Source organism: Chlamydomonas reinhardtii, chromosome 3, assembly GCF_000002595.2.
Source record: "Chlamydomonas reinhardtii strain CC-503 cw92 mt+ chromosome 3, whole genome shotgun sequence".
Taxonomy (NCBI): Eukaryota; Viridiplantae; Chlorophyta; class Chlorophyceae; order Chlamydomonadales; family Chlamydomonadaceae; genus Chlamydomonas; species Chlamydomonas reinhardtii.
The window spans coordinates 7255812-7280645 of record NC_057006.1 but is presented as its reverse complement, the minus strand read 5'-3'; the positions used below and the strand labels follow the sequence as shown (position 1 = coordinate 7280645).

General features: G+C 63.5%; 5 protein-coding genes across 6 annotated transcripts; 3 read left to right on the top strand and 2 right to left on the bottom strand.

Annotated features, from left to right (window-relative positions):
• The first annotated feature begins 101 nt into the window (after positions 1-101).
• Positions 102-5348, top strand: CHLRE_03g207200v5 (uncharacterized protein). Its single transcript, XM_001693266.2, has 8 exons — positions 102-367; positions 660-830; positions 1049-1327; positions 1524-1619; positions 2124-2234; positions 2489-3064; positions 3498-3590; positions 3803-5348. The coding sequence occupies exons 1-8, from the start codon at positions 347-349 to the stop codon at positions 4406-4408; spliced, it is 1953 nt and encodes a 650-aa protein (XP_001693318.1). The 5' UTR covers positions 102-346; the 3' UTR covers positions 4409-5348.
• A 414-nt stretch (positions 5349-5762) lies between these two features.
• Positions 5763-9808, top strand: CHLRE_03g207250v5 (uncharacterized protein). The gene is made up of 3 exons (XM_001693265.2): positions 5763-6244; positions 6341-6583; positions 7020-9808. The coding sequence occupies exons 1-3, from the start codon at positions 6116-6118 to the stop codon at positions 8379-8381; spliced, it is 1734 nt and encodes a 577-aa protein (XP_001693317.1). The 5' UTR covers positions 5763-6115; the 3' UTR covers positions 8382-9808.
• A 2-nt stretch (positions 9809-9810) lies between these two features.
• Positions 9811-16282, bottom strand: CHLRE_03g207351v5 (uncharacterized protein). Its single transcript, XM_043061529.1, has 14 exons — positions 15125-16282; positions 14727-14812; positions 14235-14279; positions 13821-13927; positions 13445-13568; positions 13161-13238; positions 12680-12763; positions 12361-12413; positions 12150-12206; positions 11528-11632; positions 11220-11280; positions 10887-11005; positions 10609-10698; positions 9811-10283 (listed from the first exon to the last, which is right to left on the bottom strand). The coding sequence occupies exons 1-14, from the start codon at positions 16209-16211 to the stop codon at positions 10199-10201; spliced, it is 2181 nt and encodes a 726-aa protein (XP_042926451.1). The 5' UTR covers positions 16212-16282; the 3' UTR covers positions 9811-10198.
• Positions 16283-16442: 160 nt separating this feature from the next.
• CHLRE_03g207350v5 (uncharacterized protein) lies at positions 16443-18068 on the top strand. Of its 2 annotated transcripts, none has more exons than XM_043061527.1 (3): positions 16443-16581; positions 16810-17179; positions 17390-18068. In XM_043061527.1, exons 1-3 carry the CDS (start codon positions 16537-16539, stop codon positions 17548-17550), a joined length of 576 nt encoding a protein of 191 aa, XP_042926449.1. In that variant the 5' UTR covers positions 16443-16536; the 3' UTR covers positions 17551-18068. The 2 variants fall into 2 exon arrangements, with proteins under 2 accessions (XP_042926449.1, XP_042926450.1); XM_043061528.1 differs by having other exon boundaries at positions 17390-17828.
• Positions 18069-18130: 62 nt separating this feature from the next.
• On the bottom strand, positions 18131-24572 carry CHLRE_03g207400v5 (uncharacterized protein). The gene is made up of 16 exons (XM_043061532.1): positions 23970-24572; positions 23504-23712; positions 23240-23333; positions 23018-23083; positions 22755-22799; positions 22228-22470; positions 21964-22023; positions 21684-21764; positions 21184-21318; positions 20897-20989; positions 20610-20717; positions 20297-20443; positions 19820-19919; positions 19368-19579; positions 19078-19173; positions 18131-18834 (listed from the first exon to the last, which is right to left on the bottom strand). The coding sequence occupies exons 1-16, from the start codon at positions 24228-24230 to the stop codon at positions 18760-18762; spliced, it is 2025 nt and encodes a 674-aa protein (XP_042926448.1). The 5' UTR covers positions 24231-24572; the 3' UTR covers positions 18131-18759.
• Between the last annotated feature and the right edge of the window lie 262 nt (positions 24573-24834).

The window sequence follows — 24834 nt, the reverse complement described above, 5'->3', positions numbered from 1 at the left end:
TGTTGACAAGGGGGCTGACCACAATCAGTTCATCAGTGTCCGATCGCGCGTTTGCGCTAGAAATCTAAAGCAGTACTCAAACCATACACACTGCTATACATCCATCTTTATTATCTGGAACGGCAGACGGCATCCGGCCAAGAGCACGGCCAGGAGGAAGGGTTTTCCGGGGCCCGAGCCTTTTTGCCATCTGAATTACTTTACCCACTTAGTAGCACGGATTCAGACTGATGTGCGTACAGCCGGCAGAGAAGCCGCAGCGGTGAGAACGCTGGGCAAGGCCAGCCAGCCTGTTGGCCTGGGCAAGCGGCCTGTTGAGCGGTAGCGGTCTTTGGACTGCCTGAGGATGTGGAAGCTGCTGGGCAAGGTAAGCGACCGCTTGCTAATGAAGAGCGTGTGGGCTGCCGAGACGACCGAAAAGCGCACCCCGTCCAGCCAACGCGACCCACGCAAGCAAGCAAAGCGCACGCTTGCGCCAAACCCCCTCACGGGCAATAATATATTCATCGCGCACTTCGTGCGCCTTTAGAAATTGGTGTCGTCGCCAACTGGCACACCTCAAGGGTTCCCTACCGCCGTCATCGTTCGCCCCGCGCGGTCCGCTGCTTCGACCCCGACACCCGATCCGCTGTACGTCTTGCCTTGCCCTTGTACCGCAGCTTCTACTGCTTGGCGCCGCGCGGCGCTGGGCTAAGCGACCCACGGCTGCTGTGGAGACAGCGGCGCTGGTGCTGGTGTTAAATGAGCGGCGCGTGGGCCGGGGCGCCAAGCGGGATGTGTTGTTGAGAGCAGCACACATTATCTTCCTGCCCGCTGCTGTCATCAAGACGGTGAGTCGAGGCAGGGGACACCAGGGCAGGCGCGCCATCGTGGGGCGACATGCTTTGGGAGGGAGGGGATCCACAAGATGCTGTGGGTGCATTGCTAGGGGAGAGTTGGCCGATTCATTGTCCATGGCGACGCCACCTGGCCAAGGGGTCCACCTGATTCGCAACGTAGTTTATATGACCGAACCTCGCACCCACGCCACCCATAACTTCACGCGCAGGTGCGGTTGATTAAGCGGCTAGCGGACAGCGGCGGCCGAGGCATCCGCGGCGGCGGCGGCGGCGCCGGCCCCTCCTCGGACCAGCTTGCCGCCGCCACTACTGCCGACGGCGCCGCCGCCTCGGCTGACCCGCTGACGGCGGCGACGGCGCTGCCGCTGCCCACATTCCGACACCAGCCGCCGCCGCTGCCTAAGCCGATCCCTCGGATGGAGTGGGGCCTGGTGCAGGTGCCCGAATGCGGGCCAGAGTACCAGGCGTGGGCCGAGTGCGTACGCAATGTGAGCGGCAAACTTGATCATGAAAGCGCCGAGGTCCAACAACGGCGCGCATCTTTTTTACTGTTAGGTTGCGGCTTGATAACCGGCTTTCGGCCATTTCGTGTAGTGGGTCAAAGGACGCGCATATGACCCAAGCGATGAGGCGCTGCCATCTTGACCCGCCCTAACCCTCGCGCATCGGCCCAACCGCCCGCAGGTGCTGGTACAGCAGGGTGTGCGCTCGCTGCCGCCCGGTTTGGACCCGGACGGGCTGGAGCCGCTGAGGTACATCCTGTACAACGGCCTGCTGGCGGTGAGCGCGACACAGCGCAGTGCGCGGGCCAGGCGGCGGGCGGGGGTACCTGTCAGGGTACAGGTTCAGGGTACAGGTTCAGAGTCAGGTTCAGAGCCAGAGTCAGAGTCAGGGTCAGAGTCAGAGTTCAGCGGGTCAGGCAAGGCAGTGATAAAAGGATTAGTGGGGTGGTCACCCGTTGGGTAGTCGATGCCTTCTTGTATTGTCGGCAGCGCGGGGTGCTGGGCCGTCAGAGAGATGCCTGTACCAGGCGTGGGAGCCCATACAATCAAGGACCCAGGACCTAATATAAGCCGTGAGAGTCGGTATCATACGGCAGCGTGGGTTGCGGGGCCGGGAGAGTTTCGCATGTACCGGGCTTCGGAACGGAACGGAGCCAGTTTCCTGCTGCGGAGTCGGCCCACTCAATCACCCACGGTATCCAGGTTTGCTTGCCCTGCCGGACCCTGTCCTTGCTGCCCTAACTAACTGCCTACCCGCCCGCGCGCTGGCCCTGCTGCCCAGGCCAAGAACCAATCGGACGCGGTGCGGGGTGTGGCTGCCAGTGCGGTCAAGATCCAGGGCACCATGACGTGGCGGGCCAGCTACCCGTTCATGGGCGAGCAGGAGCTCAAGGTGAGGGCGGGGAGTGGGAGGGGGGAGTGGGAGGATGGAAGGCAAGGGTGGGGTGGCAGGCAGGGGTGGCAGGCAGGGGCTGCAGGTGGTGGATGGCGGGCCGGCGTCGGGCGGCGGAGGGACACGTAGGGGTCCGGGCGCACGTCAACACAGGTGCAGTCGGTTTCGCCGGTTGCTCCAGGGTCGATGGCACTCAACCCCTCCCACTTCCCGCCCCTGACACCCCACCATCTTTAAACCTGCAATTTTCACAGAGCTGGGAGGACGTGGCCTGGTGGGAGGGCCCCGATCCCGACGGCACGCTGTGGCTGCACCTGCACCTGCAGCGCGCAGTGGCCCGCTGCGCGCGCGGCGAGGGCCGCCGCTGCATAGAGGCCATCATTAGTCAGCTGGAGTACGGCACCCGTGTGCTCATGGCGGCGCCGCTGGCGGCGGCATGGGCGTCCGCCTCGACCTCGGCCACGGCGAGCACGGCCGGGGAACTAGATCCAGACCGGCTGCACGAGTTGAGAGGCATGCGGGCCGCCGGCGGCGGGCGTGACCGCGCCGGCGGCGTGGGGGCGGTGGCAGCCGCGGCCGCGGAAGCGGCAGCGGCAAGCGGCCGCCGCAAAGCCGGTGCCGCAGGCGGCGGCGGTGGAAAAAGCAGCGGCGGTGGGACACCGGTCTCGGGGCCTGGGACGCGCACGGCGGCGATGGCGGGTCGTGTGGATGACCGCATCAAGGCGGTGGTGGTGGGCTCGGGCTCCAACGTGCGTCAGGCGCTGCGGCTGTTTCCGCTCATGCGCGAGTTCAGCCGCCTGGTGCAGCGCCACTACCCGGGCCGGCTGCGGGTGAGGCGTGTAGCAGGGTTGGGAGGGCTGGGAGGGTCTGGTGGGAGGTTTGGGAGGACTGGGAGGGCTGGGAGGGCTGGGAGGGCTGGGAGGGCTGGGAGGGGGGCTACGTGAAGGGGATTGCGCAGGCGGGCAGGTGGCTGGCAGCTTGGCTTCGAGCTACTGGTGGGGATGACAGTACCGGCGCGCTCAAGCAATGTGTGCACATTCTCACACTCTGTCACGAGCATGCGGCGGCGTGCTGTGCACCATACAGCACACCGGGGCTACTTCATGCTGTTCCCTCCCTGCCCTGTCTGGTGGCCGCGCCTTTCCCTCAGCTCTCATTAATCATACGCCTTCAGCCCGCCCACACGATCCCCGTTCCCTGTGGCCATAACTCTTCCCCGGCTATGCACCCCCCTTACCTCCTCCTTCTCCCGTACCCCTTCAGACCATGTACCTGGCGGACATGCCGCGGGGCCTGCGCATGGGTGTGGGCGCCGTACTCAACATGCTGTCGGTGGAGACGCGGCAGAAGGTCAAGGTGAGGCCGCACGGGGCAGCGCCCATCACAGCTCTGCATGCGTGTGGTACGGCCCTCGAGAAACCCGCTTGTGCACGGCACCCGTGCCCAGTGTCCAAGCCCCTTGCATGGATCACCCGCCCGACTCAAGACCACCGTATGTGTTCCCAACTCATCAACACCCGTCTTCCGCCCCCTCCCACTATGCCCCCCACACGCACGTACGCTTGCAGGTGTGCAAGGTCGAGGACCTGCCCGACTGCATCTCCACGGCGCTGGTCACACACGAGGCCGCGCGGCTAGAGCAGCTGCAGCGCGGCGGCGCAATCGGGGCCGGAGCCATGGGAGCCGCCGGCGGAGCCACTGGAGCCCTGCTGCCGGGACGCGCAGGCATAGCAGCAGGGCTGGTGGGCGCAGGCGGCGGCGGTAGCCACGTGGTGGTGTCGCCAGTGTGGCGGCTTCTGACGTTCGGCTGGGCAGGGTCCGGCAGCGCGGATGCGGGCGGTGCCGGCGCTGCGGGGCTAGATGACGACGGCGGCGGCGGCGGCGCGGGCGGGGACACAGACAGCGTGGCAGACAGCTACACGCATGCCGCTGGCGCCGCTGCCACCGGCGCAGACCTGCACCTGCATGACCATGAGGATCACATCGTGGGGCAGGGACAGGCCGAAGTGAACGGCTTGGGTGTGGGCGGCGGACAGTGCCTAGCGGGAGCGGCAGAGCAGCTGCTGCAGCTGCGGCTGTGGCTACTGCGGGCGCTGCCAGCGCTGCTTATGCTGGTGCTGCTGCCTGCCTGCCTCAACTACAATTCCTACAAGAGCCAGCTGGCGCGGCCGTGAATAGGATAAAAGTGTTGAAAGCATTTTCGATAAGAGGATGCGCACCACAGGAGTCGCGGTTTGCGCACGATGCCCCATATGCGACCTGTGCAAGGTGGCCGCGCATACAGTGGTCGAGCCTATTGCAGAAGCGAGGGCTGCAGGCATCCTCTGGAATGCTCTTGGCGGGCGGGTGGCGTTGGATGGGCTTGCGGGGCTGCTTTGTAGGCTGGTGTATAACAAGACAAACACGGTTCAACTTCTTTGGTTTTATTCCGAGTGGCAAGTGCGTTGTTGGTTGATTGCTGCTGTTGCTGCAGTGTCGCCATTGTTCAAGCCCTACAGCTAAGATGGCGTTTGAGACTGCCGGTGCACATTCATGCCACTTATGCTTGACATACATCATGACACAGCTGTTGGCCAAGTGGACCTGGCAACGCCGTGCGCGAGACGGCTGCGCGGCAAAATAGGCAGGATGTGCAGTTTGTAGCACAAGCGGCCGGGATGAGTAGCACAAGCGGCCGGGATGAGTAGGCTAGTATGTACCGTATACGGCGGAGCATTGGGAGCGACACCTGGCTGGCAGTGCCTGTACATTTCGACCCCGGCTTACAGGCTATGACGCTATGTGCGGGAAATGAGGCTACCGTACTTGGGGTAGACAAAATGGGAGAGTACTCGGCGCAGCCCACCTCCCTTGAGCGGGAGAGCCACCTTTATTGCTTTCGGCATGTAACACGTTTGAGGACGCAGCGACTATGGCGAGAGCCACGAATGCACCATCAACAGGGCCAGTTGCAGCCGTGGAGCCGGTATGCCGCTGACAAGGGTGTGTGCGTGTGGTGGTGGTGAGCAGGCGTGAGAACATGAATGCGGGGTACTCCCCGTCCCAGGACAGTGTGCGTCATGCATGCGCATGGGCCATGGGGCATCGACGGGACAAGATCGGAGTCCCTGAGTCCCGGCTAACAAGTTACGCCCAGCCGCCTATGAAGCATGGAAGCATGTCGCCCCACCGCAAACGATTACCCAGCCCCGTTACCAGTACCGCGGGAGCTGCTGAGCAGTGCTGAGCAAGGTGCGTGTGCCCCTCGTCCTCTCGTAACAGATTCAGTCGGGGCTGCAGAAGTGCGCATGAGAGGCCTTGATGCAGTACGATGTGCACCCTTCTGCCGCATCTCAGAACCCCCAGTAATGCGCCAAGAACATGGGCACAGACCCCTGGAAACTCGGGCTCACGACACCGAAACCGACCAGCCATGGAGGTCCCGTACGCAACGGTGGCGAGAGCCAGGCAGGATTAACTAGTACACAGTGAAACGCTGGATAATGTGGCCGAATGTCCCGTCGCCACATTTCACAGTCCGGGTTACGGCTTTAGCAAGCTCAACAGCCAGTTATATCGAATGCAAGTGATATGCGCAAAGTGATGTACACTAGTCTGACTTTGCAGCTGTAGAAAGCCGAAACGCGCTTACAAGTCGCGCCAGCGCTGCTCGCGCGCTTAGGTTGGCCCTGGCAGAAGCTCGAGGTTATAAGTTACCATCAAGCGTTGCAATGTTCGCCAAGAAAGACTATAAGCGGCCACCATTGGCGGATGGAAGCCCATGCTGGGAAGCCATGACTGCAGGACTCGGCCAACCTTGCTGGCTACACACACTACCTGTTACAGCAACATACAGTTCTAGCCAAGTAGCAACGCACAACTTCAAGCCTTGATCAATCAGTATGGACCTCGCCACCGCGCTTGGACTGGGCATAGCCCCCCCGCCGCCCGCGGACGACTCCTCCCACCACAGCACCACGGAAGCATGCACTCTGCCGGCGTATCTGCGCGCGCCGGAGGTGACGGCCCAGGTGCGCGCGTCCTGGGCGGTCGGCTAATCCCTGGCGCATTGGTCAGGTTGTTTAGCCAGGCCTTGACAAACTGCGCGTGCTGGCCGCGGTTCGCAGGTTATGGCCGAGTACATCTGGCTGATGGGTGGGACCGGCCAGCTGCGCAGCAAGACTAAGGTGCTGGACGCCAAGCCGTCTTGTGCCGAGGAGGCCCCTATCATGATTGTGGAGAGCAACCCAGACGGCCAGCTCGCCGAGCCGAACCATGAGCTTTTCCTCAAGCCCCGCAAGATCTTCCGGGACCCCTTCCGCGGCGGCGACCACATTCTGGTCCTCTGCGACACATTCATCGTCGCCCAGGTGCGAGCCGTCGCAGCGCAACTGTGCAACCCCGGTTCCTTGCGCGGCTCTGGCCTGGTTGCGAAGCAGCTAGCCAATTGCGGGCTAGGCGGCGACCGGGGGCAGGGCCAGGGTTCTTTCTCTGGGTGCCAGCCGGGCGTTCGCTTTCGCGGCACGGGAAAGCGCGGTGTCACATGACCCTGAACACGGGACGCACGCGGCATTCGATCGGAGGTTTATATGCGTTTCTGTTTGCGTTGCCCCTGGGCGCGGTGCTTTCACACCGCTCGCGACGAGGGTGCGAATTGTATCGCGTCGCAGCCCGACGAAAATTTTGCTTCAGGATTTCGCGAAGCCCCAGCCACCGCCTTTCGCAGTTGATACTACCAGCGCTTTGTTTGACGTAACCTGCGCTCGTCTGACCTTGCCGTCGCTACCGCCGCTGTCCGTAATGCAGGTTGTCGCGGAGGCTGGTGCGGCTCCCTCGACCGTGCTGCAGCCCAGCGAGACCAACAGCCGCGTTGCGTGCGAGAACGTCCTGCGCGTTGCCGAGCAGCAGGAGCCCGTGTTTGCGGTGGAGCAGGAGTACGCCATCATCCACCCGGCGTACCCCACGAAGGTTCCGCTGGGACCTCGGCGCCCTTCGACCTCGCGCGCCAGCAGCTGCCACAGCGGCTCGCGCCGCAGCAGCTACGTGTCCAGTGGCTCAGCGCGCGGCGGGATCGGCAAGAACAGCAGCCACCACGGCGGCAAGCAGTCGCACGCCGCTGCCGCCGCCGCTGCGGCGGCGGTCGCCGGCATCCCTTGGCCCAGCCCGGACGCATGTGAGCAGACGGCCCAAGAAGCGAGCGCAGCGAGGCAGAAGGCGTCGAGACAGCTTGCGGACTCGCACCTGCGCTGTTGCCTCTTTGCGGGCGTGAGGGTGACGGGCGCGGACGTGCACTCGCTTGACGGTCTGCACTCGTACAAGATCGGGCCGTCGCCGGGGGTGGACCTCGGCGATGACCTCTGGACCAGCAGATACCTGCTACAGCGGGTCGCAGAGCAGCACAGCGCATCGGTGTCGTGGGAACCCGACTCAATGCCGTCGGAACGGCCGCTGGGCTGCCACTTCAAATACAGTACGGCGTCGACGCGGCAGGCGCCACACGGCTTGAACGCGATAGAACAGCAGCTCGTGCGGCTGCAGGCTACGCACGTTCAGCACCAGGTGGCCTACAACGACGGCAGGCTGGACCGGCTGTCCTCGCCGGAGGCCTCCACGTTTACGCACGCGGTCGGCTCGGCCAACGCCTCCGTCGTAGTGCCCAGCCTAACCTTCCTGCAGCAGGGCGGCTACTTCACGGACCGCCGCCCGCCGTCGGATGCCGACCCCTACAAGGTGACCCTGCTCCTGGCAGCGACCACGCTGGACATCCCCCTGCCCAAGCTGCCCGCGTCCTCGTCCGCCGGCAACACGGCGGCCAACTGCAGTGGCGGCATGTCGGCGGGCCCGTCCTCGTGTCCCGCTGCTGCTGCCCTGCCTTTCGGCAGTCCCATGCAGAGCTACCTGCTGGCCGCTGCGGCCGCCCAACGGCAGCAGCAGCAGCAGCACCTGATGTTCGACACGGAGAGCGAGGAGTGCGACTCCGTCGACGAAGATGATGCGATGACTGAAGACTCGGCAGCTCTGCTGGCCAAGATGGACGACGATGGCGGCGCTGCAGAGGCGTCGTCGTGCGACTCGGACTTCGAGGACCAGGACGATGCCAGCTCCAGCCCTATCACCGGCACCTGGGCGGACAACGACTGCACCCACATGCTGGGTGCTGGCATTTAAGACTACTAGACTGAGAATGGAACCTTGTTTGCCTCTTGTATTGCTTCGTGCAGTTCAAAGTGTGCATGTCCGGGTGCTCGAGTGTGTGCGCGTTCCCATAATGCGCGTGTTCCAGTAGTACGTGTGCCCATGTTCCAGTAGTAGTTCTCGCTGCAGGGTTATTGTTGACAAGCTTTGTCTGATGCCTTTCTCGTGCGTTTTTTCCTCGTGCACATGGACGCGAGATGTTCTGGTCTGATGGATCCGAGATTTTGAGCGGCATGCAATCACGCCGGAGCGCGGCCGCACCCCTCTCACTGCTATATCGATACCCTGGTCAGGGTTTACGCGCGTCATCCCGTAGATGGAGTGGGAGCGAAAGAGACTTGTGCAAGCTGTACACCGCAATTGGCGCTTTGGCTGATTGTTCCGTGCCAGTTCTGCATGCCGTGACGGTATCGAAATGAATGTGTCCAAGCATTTGGCTGGGTGGCGATTGAAGGATCGGGATGGACCTGATGGGCATCACCTGGTGCATGTGCGCTCAAGCCGTTCAATGGAAAGAATGGCAAGATGGGTTTGCAGTGTGCACATGCCTAATGCTACCTAGTGAACACGTGTGCCTGCCGTGAATGTGTGTGTGTGTGTGTTTAGGTTCACCCTGTTTACCGAGCTATCCGGGGCAGACATCCCTCCGATTATCATCATAAATGCATGGCTGGCATGGGGAGCTGACTACAACCGGGGGTTTCAAGATTTACACAACCGCCAGCCGACTTGCGGTGCTGGCGGATCGGACTGACGTAGTGGGCTCATCCTTGAGGCGTGTAGAGTGTGCAGTACTGACTGGTGGCAGCGCTGTAGTAGCGGCGTACGAGCCGCATATCAAGCATTACGGGTGACCATTTCCAAATGATTACAATCTGGTGCGGCGGCGGAGGTGCGGCTTGGGTTCTGCAGCCCATTCTATCACTGGCGCGGAGGTCATCAAGCCGGAGCCGACCTGACACGGGCCCGTAAGGGATGCACGGTCAACAGGCCAGGAAAGCAGGATGGCACAGGCCGTGTGTCGTGTGACGCGATCCATGTCACGGTGGCTGGATGAAGTTAGCAGTATCAATGGCATGACTGCGAGCATGGTCGCTGTGTGGCGCCAGGCCAAACATAGACGGTCAAGCAGTATCATGCAGGTGAACCCCGTGAAGGGATGTGCACGCATGAGCAGTATCAATGGCATGACTGCGAGCATGGTCGCTGTGTGGCGCCAGGCCAAACATAGACGGTCAAGCAGTATCATGCAGGTGAACCCCGTGAAGGGATGTGCACGCATGAACTCTAATGTTGATTAGCAAGTGTACGGTTGTTCTGTATGTCGTGGGGCGTCTGTTCGCGGGTGGTGCATGGGTGCATTGACCTGGCTGTGAGTATTCATGTAAACGTTTTGGGATTCTGTACATCTCCAGAACCCGAACCGTGCCGCGCACGTCCACCCTCACTTCATCACGGGCTATGGGGGTCTTTGATACACACACGGGCCAGCACGCGGTTACTGCGGCCCCACGCACACTCCATGCGCCCTCGTGCCCGAACTCATCAACACAGCCTCTAACCTGCCTTTATGTGGGCACGGGTGGGAGCCACACACATCGGGACTACGCTTTCCTGCCCCTTGCCATGTTCCATCACAGCCTCTAACGGCAGCTCCAGATCTCCCTAGCCTGCGCTTCTCATCCGTCCGCTTCGTCGCTTGGCCTCCCCATGTCCCTATCCTCCGCATTCACAGGCTACACGTCGGCTTAGATTTGACGAAACTATGGAAGCGCTCCTTGCCTCAGCCCTTACGCGTCCTTCTTGGTTGCAGACGCTGATACGTGCGCAGGCGCCGGCTCCGCCGCCGCCTTGGGCATCAGGTGCTCGTGGTACCTGCGGGGGCAGGCCATTTCAGTGCAGCACGCGGCAGTGCTGGGAGCCGGGGAGGTGGCCGAGCATCGTTCCCACATCCTGCTGGCATTCTGGTTTACACAGTGAGCAGCTCCGCTGCAAACGTGTTCCGGTGCCGGGTCGCACCTGCGCGCCCTAAGCTACCGCGCATGCAGCCACGCAACACACGCGCACCCTCAGTGCCTGACACCCGCCGTCCTATGTCTTGACCTGCCCCTGTGCCTTGCCCTACCTCCACCCCCCCGTCCCTTGCCCTGCCCCCGACCCCCCGTGCCTCGCCTCACCCCCTCGTGCCTTCCTGTCTTACTTGCGTGCGAACACCTCGAAGTAGTAGCTGCCGCCGTGCCAGATGGACGCACTGGCCACCGCCGCCAGCAGCGCCGTGTGGGCCCAGAAACTGTCGGGAGGTCGGGGTTGGGGTCGGGCCAGCGGGTTTGATTAGTTGTGCGGCCGCGCGGGCGTGGCCTGCGCGCGGAAGTTTGTTGCAATCACATACCGAGTGCCGTCGGCAGGCGAGGGTGCTTACGGCACGGGTGAGCGCGCAGGCCCTTGCCCAGCACCCTTCCCCCCCGGCAGCCGCCCCACCTGTACCAGCAGCCCAGTGCCACCAGGAAGGTGGTCATGCAGAAGCACAGGTGCAGGAACAGGTACACCGGCGGCTGCAGCGGCGGAGGGATGCGGCGGGCGATGGCGTGGAACGTGCCCTGCGCCGAGGAGGGCAGGTTGCGGCAGCAGTAGCACCACCAGGATGAATACCGTTGAGCTTCGCCGCGGCGGCACCAACACCCGCAGCGGTGAAGTAATGGCAAGGGTTGTAACCTCGGACCAATCAAGGCGAGCATGGGCAACCTCAGCCGGGCGCACGACTCGGCCCCCTTCACTCGCGGCCTCGCACAGGGCTGCCTAGGACGGTCGCACCTTCTTCTGGCTGGTGACGTAGTTGAACAGGGTCCGGTAGCCGCGCTGCTGGATCTTGGCGCTGCGGGGGTGAGGTAGCGGTGGGGGCAAGAGATGGAGGCAGCGGGGGGGCGCAGGCGGGAGAAGAGGTTGAGGTGCGTTGCCCTCGCGGTCCGGTCACGTGTGCAGGGGCACAGGGACACACGCGTGCCACTTGCCACCACCGTGCGGATCCTTCCCGCTGCGGCTCTGCATGACTCCTTAGAAGTTACGCACACGCGCGTTCCGTCTCCCTGCACACACACACATACACACACACCCGCACGCACCGTGAGAACACGAATATCTTGAGGTAGTAGGCCACCGCCCACACCACATAGCTGGCCATGGGTAGCAGCACGTTGGACAGCCCGCCGGCGCGGTGCCAGCGCTCGCTGCGGACAGGGCGGACAGGGCGGGCAGGGCGGACAGGGCGGGCAGGGCGGACAGGGCGGACAGGGCGGACAGGGCGGAGGCGGGCACAGGGGTCGTATCTTGTTTTGGGGGTAATGTCTAGCTCCAGACAAAACCGGCCGGGTGGCCGCCGTCTTTTGTCTGGGCACATGGCAGTTTGGGGGCTTCTCCATAGGAATTGAGACAAAACCCGCCCCAAACCCGGGCCAACAAAGTCTCAACCCAGACATTAGCCCCCGGGAGGAATGTCTAGGAAACGGCCAAAATGGCCAATTAATGTCTGGAGACATTAAGATAGGAGGTGGTGGGGAGGGTTGGCATGTCGGGTAGGGGACTCGGACTTGGGGAGAGACGCAGCAGCGCTGTGCCCCAGACAAACTTGCGCACGCAGCCATGTACACAACCATGCTGTTCATGCGAGGTCGTTGCGTCTTCGTTGTGCTGTCCCAAACGTACGGCACGCGCGGGCTTGCCCGACGGCATTGTTGCCTGACCCACCGCTCCTGCTCCGTCGCCTCCGGCGGCGGCCCGAAGCGGGCTGGGTCGCCGTACCACCTGCAGCCGCACGGAGGGCGTCGCTAAAGCTAAAAACACACACATACACAGGCCAAACACGCGCACGCTTGCCTTATCTATGCTGTTCCCTTTCCCCATGTTGTCAAAACACGCACGCCGCAGGCGCACAGGCACGTGTGTGGGCCGGGCTCACCTCAGCGACCAGGACACCAGGGCTGGCACCAGGTGCAGGAACAAGCTGGTCACCTGGTGGGGGGCGCGTCGGACTGTCGGTGCAGGGGAGGTCCGGAGGTAGGTGCCATGCATCCAGCGTGTGAACACACACACGAGGGCGACGCCTCCAGCCCATGCCGCCCCAACCACTCATCGCTGGGGCACGCCGCCGGTGCCCCCTCTGAACTTGTGATTTGATCACGACGTTCTCCATGGACGGCTATCCCCCCCTACAACATCCACACACACACACTCCGTACGCCCCGCAGCCCCTTCCCGCCCCCCCCCTGCGCTCTCACCTTATCTAGGTCGTGGAACACCAGTGAGTTGCGGAAAGTGATGATGGACCAGGCTAGTGGGCCCGTGTTGTAGCTGAAGGTCACCTGGCAGAGGGGCATTCACACAGCAGACAGAACACACACACACACACACACACACACACACACACACACGCGCGCGCGCGCTGGGCGGGCTTCGTTTTGTTGTTTGTTAACACACACACGCGCGCGCGCGGGCGCGGGTGCGCGCACACACAATCGCACGTGTTCGCATGGGGCAGGTCGATTTCCTGATCGTGCATACACATACGAACACGCAAGAGGGCTTGCAGGCAGGGCGTAAGGAAGCGTGCGCATGGGCAAGCCCGGAGCGCGCTCTCAGCATTCCTCCCCATCCCTCAGCCATGCGTCTCGCTCTTTGGTCTTGTCGCAGCTGTCCCTGCAGGCTGTGGCCCTTCTCCTGCCCCTCCTTCCCACCCGCGCTCCCCGCCCCAGCGCCCACCTTGGCCAGCGGCGCCCAGCGCGGCAGCAGCCACAGCTGCAGCACCAGAAGCAAGTTTGCGTAGTAGCAGAAGTCGTACTGGGGGGAGAGGGAGGGGATGAGGGCGGAGAAAAGGTGGGAACATGTGATGGCAGGCATACCGTACTCAGTTGCACCGCATTCTCCACTCAACCCTTACACCTAATGCACCCTGCTGGTCGGCCTGTCCCGTCTTGTCGCCTGTCGCATTCTTACGCTCCCTGACGCCACCACCCCACGCCATCACCCACGCCCCCCCCTCTCACCAGGTAGTAGTGCCACTTGCGGCTGATGTAGCTAGCCCAGCGAGCCGCCATCAGCACGGCCCCCACCCCGCCGTATAGCAGGTAGAAGGAGGAGGGCGAGCGGCCCAGCCAGAACGCACAGGTCCTGGCGGGGCGGGGCGGCGGTCCGGGTGTGCGTGACGCCGGTGAGTTAGTGAGCTTAAACAGTAGGAATGTTGTTGACGGCGTGAACACCGTAACGTACTAACACAAACGTGTGGCGCATGCGATTGTGGGTAGCTGTAGCAGCTGTTGGCACGGCATACCGGCACCGGATTGGAAAGCCACCAGCCACGTCACGGTTCCCATCCGCACCGCGCCGCACCCGCCGCTTACCCCCGCCCACCCCCGCCCCCACCACATCATGGACACGCCCAGCAGGAAGGTGAGCTTGTCCCGCAGCAGCAGACCCCGGGGTCCCAGTGCGCGCCGGAACAGCCGCAGACCGCTCAGCCGGGCCACCAGCTGCGCGTGCGTGTGCGTATGTGTGTGTGTGAGGGGGGGGAGGGGCAGAGGGGTTGCGTGGTGAAGGAGGGCGGGGAATGAGGCAGCGGCATGTTGTTACAGGAGACGCCCCACTACACAGGAGGCAGGCGATAGCGAGGAAGCTGGGGAGTACACAGGATAAAGCAAGGAGCCCACGAATGGGCTGTGTTTCTGGCGTGTGTGTGTGTGTGTGTGTGTGTGTGCGTGTGTGTGTGCGTGTGTGCGTGAAATGCTGGTGCATGCGCCTGAGAAGCCCCAGGTCTTCTGCGCTTTCGCCTTCACTCACGCGGCGACGCTTCTGCGGTGTGACCACCGCCTCACGCCGCTCCTCCTGCAAGGTGGGCGGACAGTGGGCAGCGGTCAGCACGGGGTGCGGGCGGCCTGACAGCTGTGGACCTGTCTGCACTGCTCGCCTCAGTACACGTGCGCACGCAGGCCGTGCAGTCACGTGCATGCCCAGTCAGGCCATTCCCGAGCATACCCTCTCATGCGTGCACCACTCCCAGCACACCTGCCCACCGCCCCCACTGCCTCCACTGCCGCGACGGCCGCTACTCCCCCCACTGCCTCGGGACGTTGGGGGTTTGGTGACAGCTAAACCACTGCCTCTCCCCGGTCGCCACCCCCCTGCCTCCCTCCGCCTCCCCCTGTCGCAACCCCGTGCCTCCCCCTGCCTTACCCCCGGGACTGGAACCTATACGCTCGGGTCGGGAATCCCCCTGCCCCGCCTCCCCCCGCCTCCCCCCGCCTCCCCCTGCCCCGCCTCCCCCAGCCCCACCTGCAGTGCCGCCAGCTGCTCCGGCAGCTCGTGGAACACCTCGTGCATGTCCAGCACCGCCTCAGCCATCACCAGACCAGGGCCGCCTGCGGCGCGCGTTTGATTGTGTGGGTCCGGGGAAACAAAATGCGTGTCAGGGGGCGGAAGTGCGTGCGGGGAAGTGCAGGGGCAGGGTCCGGGACGGGCAAGCGCGGCGGGTGGGCCACTAGAGGCTGGGCTGGGCCAAATCTTCTCCCCCCCCCGGCAGCCTAGACAGCTGAGTGCTGCCGCCAAGCCCCGCCCCCTCCCGCCTGCCCCGCCACACCGCTCCCAGACAGACCTAAGCTGGGAGCTCACAGCGCAGGTACCTTAACGTGGTCCTGGTACCGGACAGCCCGTCCACCCATCCAACCGCTTACCGTCTGTGGCGTCCAGGAACTCCACCACATCCTCCGACTCGGCCCCAGACTCAGACCCAAAGTCGGCGCCGTCAGACGCGGCGCCACCAGGCTCGGCGCCGCCGGAAGCACCAACCACCGCTGCCATGCCATCCGCCTGTGCGGGGCGTTGCAGAGGGCGGGTGCCTCCGGCGCTGCCAGGCCTCGACCCGCATCCCTGACCGTACGCCTCCGTAGCGATGCTACTACTGCCGCGACTGGCGGTACCGCTGCTACTGCTACTGCCGCTGCCTCGCTCGCCGTTGCCGCAGCTGCTGCCTCCGTCTGCAGCCGCAGAGTCCTTGGCTGCCGCCGCTCTGCCGCCGTCAGCCGCAACGGCTACGCCCCCGCCACGAGCACCGCTACCTGCTGCAGTGCCCTCCGGCCCCGCCACTTTGCCTTCCGCCGCCTCAGCTGCCTCCAGCTCCGCTGCAGCCTCCGCAGCCGCCACGCCGAACGACTCCATAACATCTATGAAGGACAGCGGTCCGGATCCGGCGGGATCCATCTGATTCACAGCCGCCAGAAGGCCGCTGGATCCAGATCCAAAGCCTGGGAACGCGCCGCCACTCCAGGGGCTGCGGCTGGGCGACACGAGGTTGGCACTGCGAGACCCATAGATCGCGGCTGCGACTCCGTGGCGTGGCGACGGCAGCCGCGCAGCTGTGCTGCTGCTGGGGCTGCCGGAGGCGGCAGGGGGGCACGCCGGGGCTGCTGGGTCCGCGGTGCCGCTACGGCTGCTACTGTCGGCCCCGTCGCTGTTGCCAGCCTGCATGCTGCTGCCACCAGCGCCGGCGCTGCTACTGCCGGCCACGGCGCCCCCAGCCCCCTCCTGCACGTGTGCCAACTGGGTCTGGCCCGGGTCTCTCGCAGCAGGCGCAGACGCAGCTTCACGAGACGCGGCAAGCTTCCCCGATGTGGCCTCCACTGGAGTGCCCCGGACCGGCTGCATTGCATCATTTTCTCCACCTGTCGTGGCTGTGCCGGTCGCGATCGTGCCGCTGCGCGCGTCGCCGTCCCCGCCGTGCGGGCTGCGCTCCGGTCCCGCCTCACGCCTGCTCGGCAGCATGCCTTGTAAGCGATCTGCTTGCTGTTGCTGTTGCATGACCTGCGCGACCGAGTCTGCGAGGCTGTTGCCGGTGTCGTCGGTGGGCGCGGCGGGGATTCTTTGCTCTGTCGTGACTGAATCGTTCGGTGCGGCGGGTGCAGCCATCATCATGGTTTGCTTGACGGTGACAACTGCCTGCAAATAAGTGCTTTTACAAGGCTGCGCATCGCATGGGCTCCCCCGAAGCATGACGGCATGCTGCTCGCTGTGTCGCTTCTGCGACCGCGTCAATAACCCACGCACTGCGCCAGCCTTGCTCAGAGCTCCCAACTGACGCGCACACAAAATGACGGACAACAACAAGCCCCCGCCACCACCCGGCTACCCAAAGGCAAGGTGCAGCTGCAGGGAATTGTGCATGCATACCACCAGCAAAGGTGGCCAGGGCCAGCAAAGATTTCCTGCGAGGGTTAGCTAGTGGCGTTGTCTCTGCGTGTGGAGGGAAAGTCCCACGGGTCCTGTCGCCCTTGGCCCCTTCCCGCCGGGTCGCCTGCACGTCAACCCGCCCTGCTGCCTCACCCGCTCTCCCACACATCAACGCACTGCTTTTATGCCGCAGGATGTGGAGTCTGGCGGCCAGACCGCAGCCAGCCAGCCGCAGTACCCCGGCGGCTACCCCACCACGGGGACGGCTGCAGCAGCCGGCGGGTACCCAGCCGGACCCGGCAGCTACCCGCAGGTGCCCGCAGCAGGCACCAGTGGCGCCGCCCCCAGCGGTGATGGTGCATATGGCTACCAGCAGCAGCCACAGCCGCTATACCCCGGACAGCAGCAGCCTGGGCCGCATCCGCCGGTGTGGGGCGTCCCTGCCATGCCGCCCGTGCTGGGTGACCGTGCGTCCTTCGTCTACGCGCACCCCATGTGGGGCCCGGATGACCACACGCGCGACTCCCGCTTTGTGTGCTGCGCCTGGGTCTGCTTCCTTCTGGGTGGGTAGCTTGTTGCGCGTGCTTGGGTCAAGTCAACTGCTTGCCATGTTGGGCCTGTGCGCTTGAATGCACGGAAGTAAGGCCGCCTCCTGCTTCCATGCCTTCACTACGTTAGCCGTCCAGCCCCGCCAACACGGCTCCTGACTCAACTCCACCTCACCACACCTCCCTTTAACCACGCCACATTGCGCATTGCATCGCGCCGCACAGGCTTCTTCTTCCCCATCTTCTGGCTCATCTCGGTGCTGCTGCCCTGCTGCCTGCCCGGCCGCGCCGTGCGTCAGGCGGCTCTGGCCAGCTGCATCGCCTCCATCGTGTACGCCATCCTGGCCATCATTCTGGCGCCCTCCATGAGTGCGCGTTACGGGTGAATGGGCTGCAAACTGCCCAAGCAGGCCTTCCATGATTGCAGCCGGGCGCTGTGCCGCGGCAAGGCGGCTTTGAACGCGTATGGGGGCGGGGGGGGGGGGTTGGATTGGGTTCGGGGGTTACAGCGTCGTGTGTGTCAGGCGGCGGAAGGGGCTTTGCATGCACTCCAGTGGCAGGGCCGGAGGCCTGGCGCACGTGGCTGACTGGCGGAACGAAAGCGGCATTACCAAATGACGGAAGAACGCTGGTGCATGCGTGCAGCATTCGTATCTTTCTGGTCTCTTGAATTCGCCGTATTTGGTGTGTGTGCCAACCTGACGCAGGGGCCACCATCACAACATGATGGGCATGCACTAGGGCGGTGCCAGGGGTGCCGCCGGTTGGTGCGGGGCGTGTGGACTTGTTGGCATGTCCCCACGCATCCGTTAGGACGACACCCCTACACGGGGGTTCTCGACTTCTCGTTGGTAGTTGATTAACTCTGAAATGCTGGTTTTGATCGATACGACGATAAGTATCATTGGAATGCCTGCGCATGTGAAGCCTAAGGACGCAACCTGGTGCGCCAGAGCGAATGGAAGGCGATGTGCCTTAGAATCATCCCGCGCAGTTTCACACATAGACAAGTGGCACGTGCGATTGGGCCGCATTGGGAAACTTTGCCGTGTGTTGCAACCGCGTGATTGTTCAGTATGTATCGGTACGATGGGCCACCAGTAACGTTTTACACTTTGCCAAGCTAGCACATGTGAGGCAAGCCCTGAATGCGGTTGCCTACACAGACCCAAAGTCTTACTCCGCTATCTTTATATATTTGTCTCACATGTCAGTACGCCGAGGCCAATGCCACAGCCGCCTGACGCTGGCGCAGCCTCAATCTGAGGCCGCCGCAGCTGTGCGCGGGCTTGCATTCGCAGTACAATGGTGTTCCCGCCGAGACGTACAAGACTCCCTGCTCCAGATGATGCAAATACGTCGTGGTGCCATGACTGTCTCCATGGCACCCACAAACACGGTACATTACTCACAACAAAGCATACCCACTCACAACAAAGCATCATTGATTGTGCAAAGCCGCCAACGCGACTCATAACTGATTCCAGCTCATCGCGCCCGCAACAAGTTTGCGCCGCGCTGCTGCACCTCGCTTCCATCCCGCCACACCCACGGCACTGCCTCTCGTTCGTGCCTCATCATCAGGTCTGCCCTGCTCAGAATTTCTTGGGCGCCGGCAGCACGCCGGTGCGAGACAGCTCCTGCTTGGACTCGCGTTTCTTGCGCCGGCTCTGTGTCGGGCAGGGGGCGGGGTATCAGCACCATTTAGAACCAAAAGAATGAGAGGGGGACATATGTGGGGCACATGGTGCGTGCTTACAGACGTAGCAGGCCTGGCCCTGCTTCGGGAATACCCCTTTATTTCCTCCTAACCCTCGTCCTCCCCCTGTCACCCCTCCTACTCCTATCCTTGCTCTCACGCCGCATGCACACGCCCCAAAACAGAAACGGCCCCGCCACTCCCCCGCGCGCACCTCCTCCATTCGCTCCTTCTCGTGCGCCAGGTTGGCCAGGCGGCGGCGGCTGTTGCCCGCCACGTCGTCCCAGTCCAGAGCAAAGGCTGCCTCGGCCTGTGTGGAGGGGGATTACATCACGGGTATAAGGCAAGGCAAGGCAGGGCAGTGCCTGGATGAGCAACAAAGGGACAGCAGACAGGCATTCCCGCGTCCAAAGCTTTTGGGACACCACTTTTGCGCAACAACTGACACGTGCGCAAACCCCCTTTCCACCGCCCCCACCCCCATTCCGATCAACCCGGCCGCACCTGCACCGACGCCCAGCTCTCAAAGGTGTGCACCAGCACCTCCACCTTGCCACTGGGCAGGTAGTTGGTGCACAGCGCGCGCAGCACGGCCGGGTCGGCGCGCTTCTTCTCCGGGCTGCCCACCACCAGGCCGTGCACGCGCAGCCCCAGCGCCTCCTTGGCGCCGGCCAGCTTGCGCATGATGGCGGGGGCGGGCTGCCGCAGCTCGCCGTCTGGGGGTTTGGAGTGGGGTTAGGGGGCGCGGTTGGGCGAACGGGAAAGAGGTGCATGCTGGCGTAACCGGTGCGCATGTGTGACTTGTAGGATGCCTTTGCGCTGCAGGCTGCGGGCGTTCGAATGTTGCGGCGCCTACTTGCGCATTCCCTGCGCCACGCCAGGTCCGTATCAAGCTGCGCGATTTGACTCCCTGCCCCCGTGCCATGTGCCCCCGTGCCCTGTGCCCCCTGCCTCACCCGACACCAGCAGGATGTCGCTGTTGGCCCACTTGGCGTCTGTCAGGCGGTCCAGGCAGCGCTTCACCGGCTCGTTGAAGTCGGACCCGCCATTGAACATCTGGGGGCGGGGGTGGTGGTGGGGGAGGGAATAGTTCATTCCAGAACCCAAAGCAAACCAACCGAGTGAACCAAGGCCCGCCAGCCCCACCCTGGTGGTGGTGGTAGGGGGGGGGAGAGCGGCAGAGGACCAAGCAAATGTTGTCAACAGTTGCCGTGGGCCCGGCACACCAGGCCTTCTGGGTCCTCTTCGTGCTATCAAATCAGTCAGCGTCTGGGAGTGCCCGCTGCCGCATCCCCACACCTCTTTCAAGCTTCCTATGGTGTGGAGCCACGAACCCACATCACTCCGTCCCAAGCGCCCCTGCCCTTGCACCAACCCCAGCCCCAGTCCCATTTTATCCACCTCTTCGTGCTTTACTTCTCTGTGCAACCCACCTTCTCCAGGAACTCCAGCAGGTTGTTGACTGAGGCGGCGTCCATGTTGAGCTCGATCTCGCGCACCTCGGCCGGTCCACTGAACGCAAACACGAAGCAGCCGCGCTCCTGCTGCCGCGCCGCGCGCATGCACTCCAGCGCCAGCGCCTGTACGCGCGCGTGCATGTGCATGGGTATGATGAGCATGCGAATGGGCCCGTGGAGCTCCAAGGCACAGCTCCTAGGGTTCCTGCGAAACCGTGAATCCACGACCAGTCGCACCAGTTGACGCCTTCTAAGGCAAACCGCCCCCGCCCCTCTCGCCCCCGCCCACCTTGGCCACGGTCTCTCGCGCCCCCCTCATGGACCCCGACGTGTCCACACACAGCAGGATGGGGCCGCGGTCGGCGGTGGGCCGGATCTCGCGCCGCTCCGGCTCAATCTGCACAAGTGCGGCAAAGAGTTCAGCATTGCTCAGTTTGCCCATTGCGGGTAAACGCAGCTGGCATCGTATGCCTCATTCAGCCTGCTTATGTAGAACCCTCTCCGACTTTCATCCCGGGCCAGCGTACTGTGGCTTGACCCCTTTGCGGCCCGCCCTGCTCACGCCCCACGACCCACCTGTGTGGGGTACTCGCCCCAGCCGTCCCGCTCGTAGGTCTGCAGCGCCTTCTCCGCCATCTTGGCGTAGAACAGCAACTTGGCCTGACGCACCTGGGGAGAGATGGCGGAGAGTGCCACAGCGCGAAAACAGCCGCAAATGTTTAATACACACATGTGGTGGCACAAGGCGCAGCGGCATAACTCGTGCGCTGCGCACACAATTCTGAGGCCTCCTGACGAGACGTGGCCGAAAGCTGTATTCCCCGAATCCCGGGCTGCCAGGGGAATGGAGGCCCGCCACGCACCACGCGGCCGCGCGCCAGCAGGGCTGCCTCCGCGGGCAGCAGCCGGGAGATGTCGTCGCTGCGGGTCAGCCCCCGGGTCTCCTGCGCCTCCAGCACGGTGCGCAGCAGGCCCGGCCGCGCATTCAGGTCCAGGAACTGCGCGCGGTAAAGAGCACAAGGGAAAAGAGCGTGTGTGTGTGTGTGTGTGTGTGTGTGTGTGTGTGCAAGGATTGGTACAGAGAAGTGTAGTAGACAGCACGAGGGAGGGGGTAGCTTATTCCAATCCAAACCCAAGACCCAAAGAGGGGGGGCCCGGGGAGTGATGCTGTGTAGTTGGGGAGGGGGAGTGGGTGGGTGCGGGGAAGCGGGGTGGTGGAATTGAGCGTTGGTGGCTCACAGGCGAGTGGATGGGCACGCACAGGAGCTATTCGGTGCCAATGGACCGCTGCGGATTGATAAGACCCAAAACATGCACGGCCCGAAGCATCATGTGGCCTCCAACACTGTTAAAGCATGCGCACCTGCACGGGCGCCCGGCGCAGGGGTCCCCAGCCGCCGCCGCGGCCCAGGCTGCGGACCAGGTCCCTCAGCTCCTTGAGCTCCTGAGAGGGCGGCGTGTGGTGGGGTGGGCGGTGGGATAGGTGGCGGTTCGGGGAATGGGCTGGGCCGTGGGTGGCGGTGGCTTAAATGGGTATGGGGCGCTGGCCAGACTTGCTTCCGTCTGATGGCTGGCTGCTCCGTATGTGCCCACCGCGCCTTGCCACTGCCCCTCCATTACCCTCCAGGTGCGGGCCCACGCACCTCCAGCTTGCGCCGCAGCTCGTCCAGCTGAGACCAGCCCGCGCGCTTCCAGATTGAGCCCTGTATTGAAGGTCAAAAGGCACGATGCAAGGTGGCGTGACAACTGGGTTGATTGCAAGATGTACACGAGGCCACCACACGTATGAGTCTTTGCGCCGCATTGTACGGAAGCCCCAAGCACCCCTGACACCCCACAGGCCACAGTTGCCAAGCGTGGGCTGCAGCCCTAAAACGGCACGGTACCCCATCGTCCCGCTGCCTCACCTGCAGGTCGAAGTCGTCTCCACCCAGCAGTGCCTCCAGCCCCTCAAACGCCCGCCCCGCCCGCCCCAGCGTCTCCACCGGCCCCTGCCACGTGCCGTACAGCTCCTTCACCAACGCGAAGGCGGTGGCCTTCTCGCCGCTGGCGCCCGCCGCCATGGCCGCCTTGATGCTGGCCTGCAGCCGCGCCGCCGCCACCTCGGCGGGCGACTGGTAGCTGGGCACCGGCGCGTTGTGCTTGTCGCCCTGTGTGTTGTGGTTGTTGTTGTTGTTGTTGTTGTGTGTGTGTGTGGGGGGGGGGGGGGGTAGCCATCCATGGGATGGTGTGTATTAAATATGAATATGGGGGGGGGCGCAAGGGTGAGGATGAAAGGGTTTGTGTGAGGTAAGGGTGGCGGGAGGTTACGATGTGGCCGAGCGCAAGGCTGTGATCTGGGAGGGGCTCTGGGTTCTTTTGATAGATACAGCCTTAGCCTGGGTATCCGCATCCGCCCGTGAGACATGTGCAGCAAAAACTCAGTGCGACGTACCGTGTGGTTGCCACGGTTGGCAGCGCGCTTGGCGTCCTCCTCAGCCTGTTTGATGGGGAATGTTTCCGTGAATGCGATCCGAGCAAGATCGACACGTGCAAGTGCGCATCAGCATAGCAAACCGCAGCAGCGATCGAGGCGCTGACGGGTGCTCCGTCGGGTACATGCTCAGGGGTGCAAGCAAATTAACACCACAACCTGCTCGCACGCAACACGCCACGCGCGCCGCTACGTCCACCCAGCTGCATGACCCCCAGCCCCACCTTCAGCTCCGCCGCTGTCTTGAAGTAGTTGCCGTTCAGGTCCTTCTCGCGCTCCTCCGCCTCCTCCTATAGGAGGCCAGAGGAAAGAGGATGTGGGCCCCTGCGCGCACTTCCGTGCTCCCTCCTGCCTTCCCAATGCCAGGAGCCCTTCCTCCTTTACCCACACCAACCCGACTGCGCCTACCTTCACTGCCGCCCACCCCACCACACTTCCAGACCCACCTCGATTCCCGCCAGCATCTTCTCATATTTAACCACCGTCTCCAGCAGGCTCTTCAGCAGCGCGTCACGAACCGATGGATACTTCTTGCACAGCCTGACGGCAGCGGTCATGCATGCAACATGATGTGTTAGTTTCAGGGCCGCACGAACTTGGAGTCCAGAACTGCAAACCATCCTGACACCTCTGATACTATCTTGCGTACGCGCTTGCCTCTGCCTCTCTTCAGCCCTTCCCCCTTGGCACAGGCGCACAGGCACACACACCTGCCCACGCCTAGCTTGGCCATGGCGCGGATGATCATGGTCCTCAGCGGCTCCGATGGCCAGGACATGGCTTGCAGCGGGTCGGCCCCGGGCGGGCAGCTGGTGGCCACGTCATCGCCCTCCGCCACCAGCTGCATCAGCGTGGAGTCGTCCGGAAGAAGACCGCGGGCCAGCGCTGCAGACCAGGCGGACAGGCCGCGGGAGGAGGCCTGCGGGGGAAAGGGTAGTCGGGACAAGGGGGTAAGAGGAGGTTCTTGGTTTGAAAGGGTTGAACCGTTCGACGTGGTTAGGGCTGCAGGGAGGGGTGGAGGAGAGGAGGGTGGTCGTGAGCGTGCAGGGGGACAACGAGGGTGCTGGATGTGGTGGTGGATGGGCGTCAGTAGTTGGTGTTGCGGAGGCGCTCGCGTCCCGCTAGTGGCGGCCCTGTGGCCCTCACGGTTGTGGCCTGCGAGCAAGGCATACAAACCTGCAGGGCTTCTTGTGAGTCTCCTCCAGAGATCCTGGCCCGCACGTGCGCGAGGCGCAGCAGCCAGGGCAGGTGCGAGGCGCTGACGTCGCCCACGCTGCCGAGGCCGTGTAGCAGGGAGGAGTGCTGCAAGTGGGCCATCGGTGCCGGCTGCGTCCGTTCTGGCGCATCGACAGCGGCGACAGAGCAGCTGACTGGGCAGCGTCGGCTGCCAGCTGCAAGGTGCAGGCGAGCCCCGGCTTGCGGAAGAATCGCCTGCATTTTCCGGTGCGGCTCGCAGATTCGCCCGGATGCACTTGGGGGTGCCGAGAGCGCTCTCATATCTATGCCGGGATGGTAATTGGACCGGGAGATCCGCTAGGCAAGGCGAAAAAGCTCGTTGGTGTCGGAATGACAATTCGCCGCTTGCCGGCTCTCCGTCCTGTGGTTAGCAGGAATAGGCCGCCTGCAGCGAGCAACTAAAGCTATACTACTTGTCGTGAGCAATGGATCCGCCAAAGGCGTAGGAGTTCAACAACGTACCCAAGTCAATAAAGGGGCAAATCGCTTTCCCATGCCTTTTCGCCCCTCTGATTCGTGTCCACTTCTCGAATGCGTGTTAGTGAGTGCCTGGAGACCAGAGCAGTTTCGGGGCTGGGGTATGACAAGGTGGATGCATCAAAGAGTCGCAGGACACGCGTGCGGTGTTCCGTTCGGTCGTTCACCCTCCTCACCCTTTGCCATCCCCACAACCAACCCCACCCCCAATACCGCACCCCTACGAGACCATATGCACAGTCACGCACTGATATTCTTGTCCCGATGCCTCATGCGGACATGTTTTGCAGTCGGGAATGGGTCGATGGGTTCCATTACGCGCCCTTCT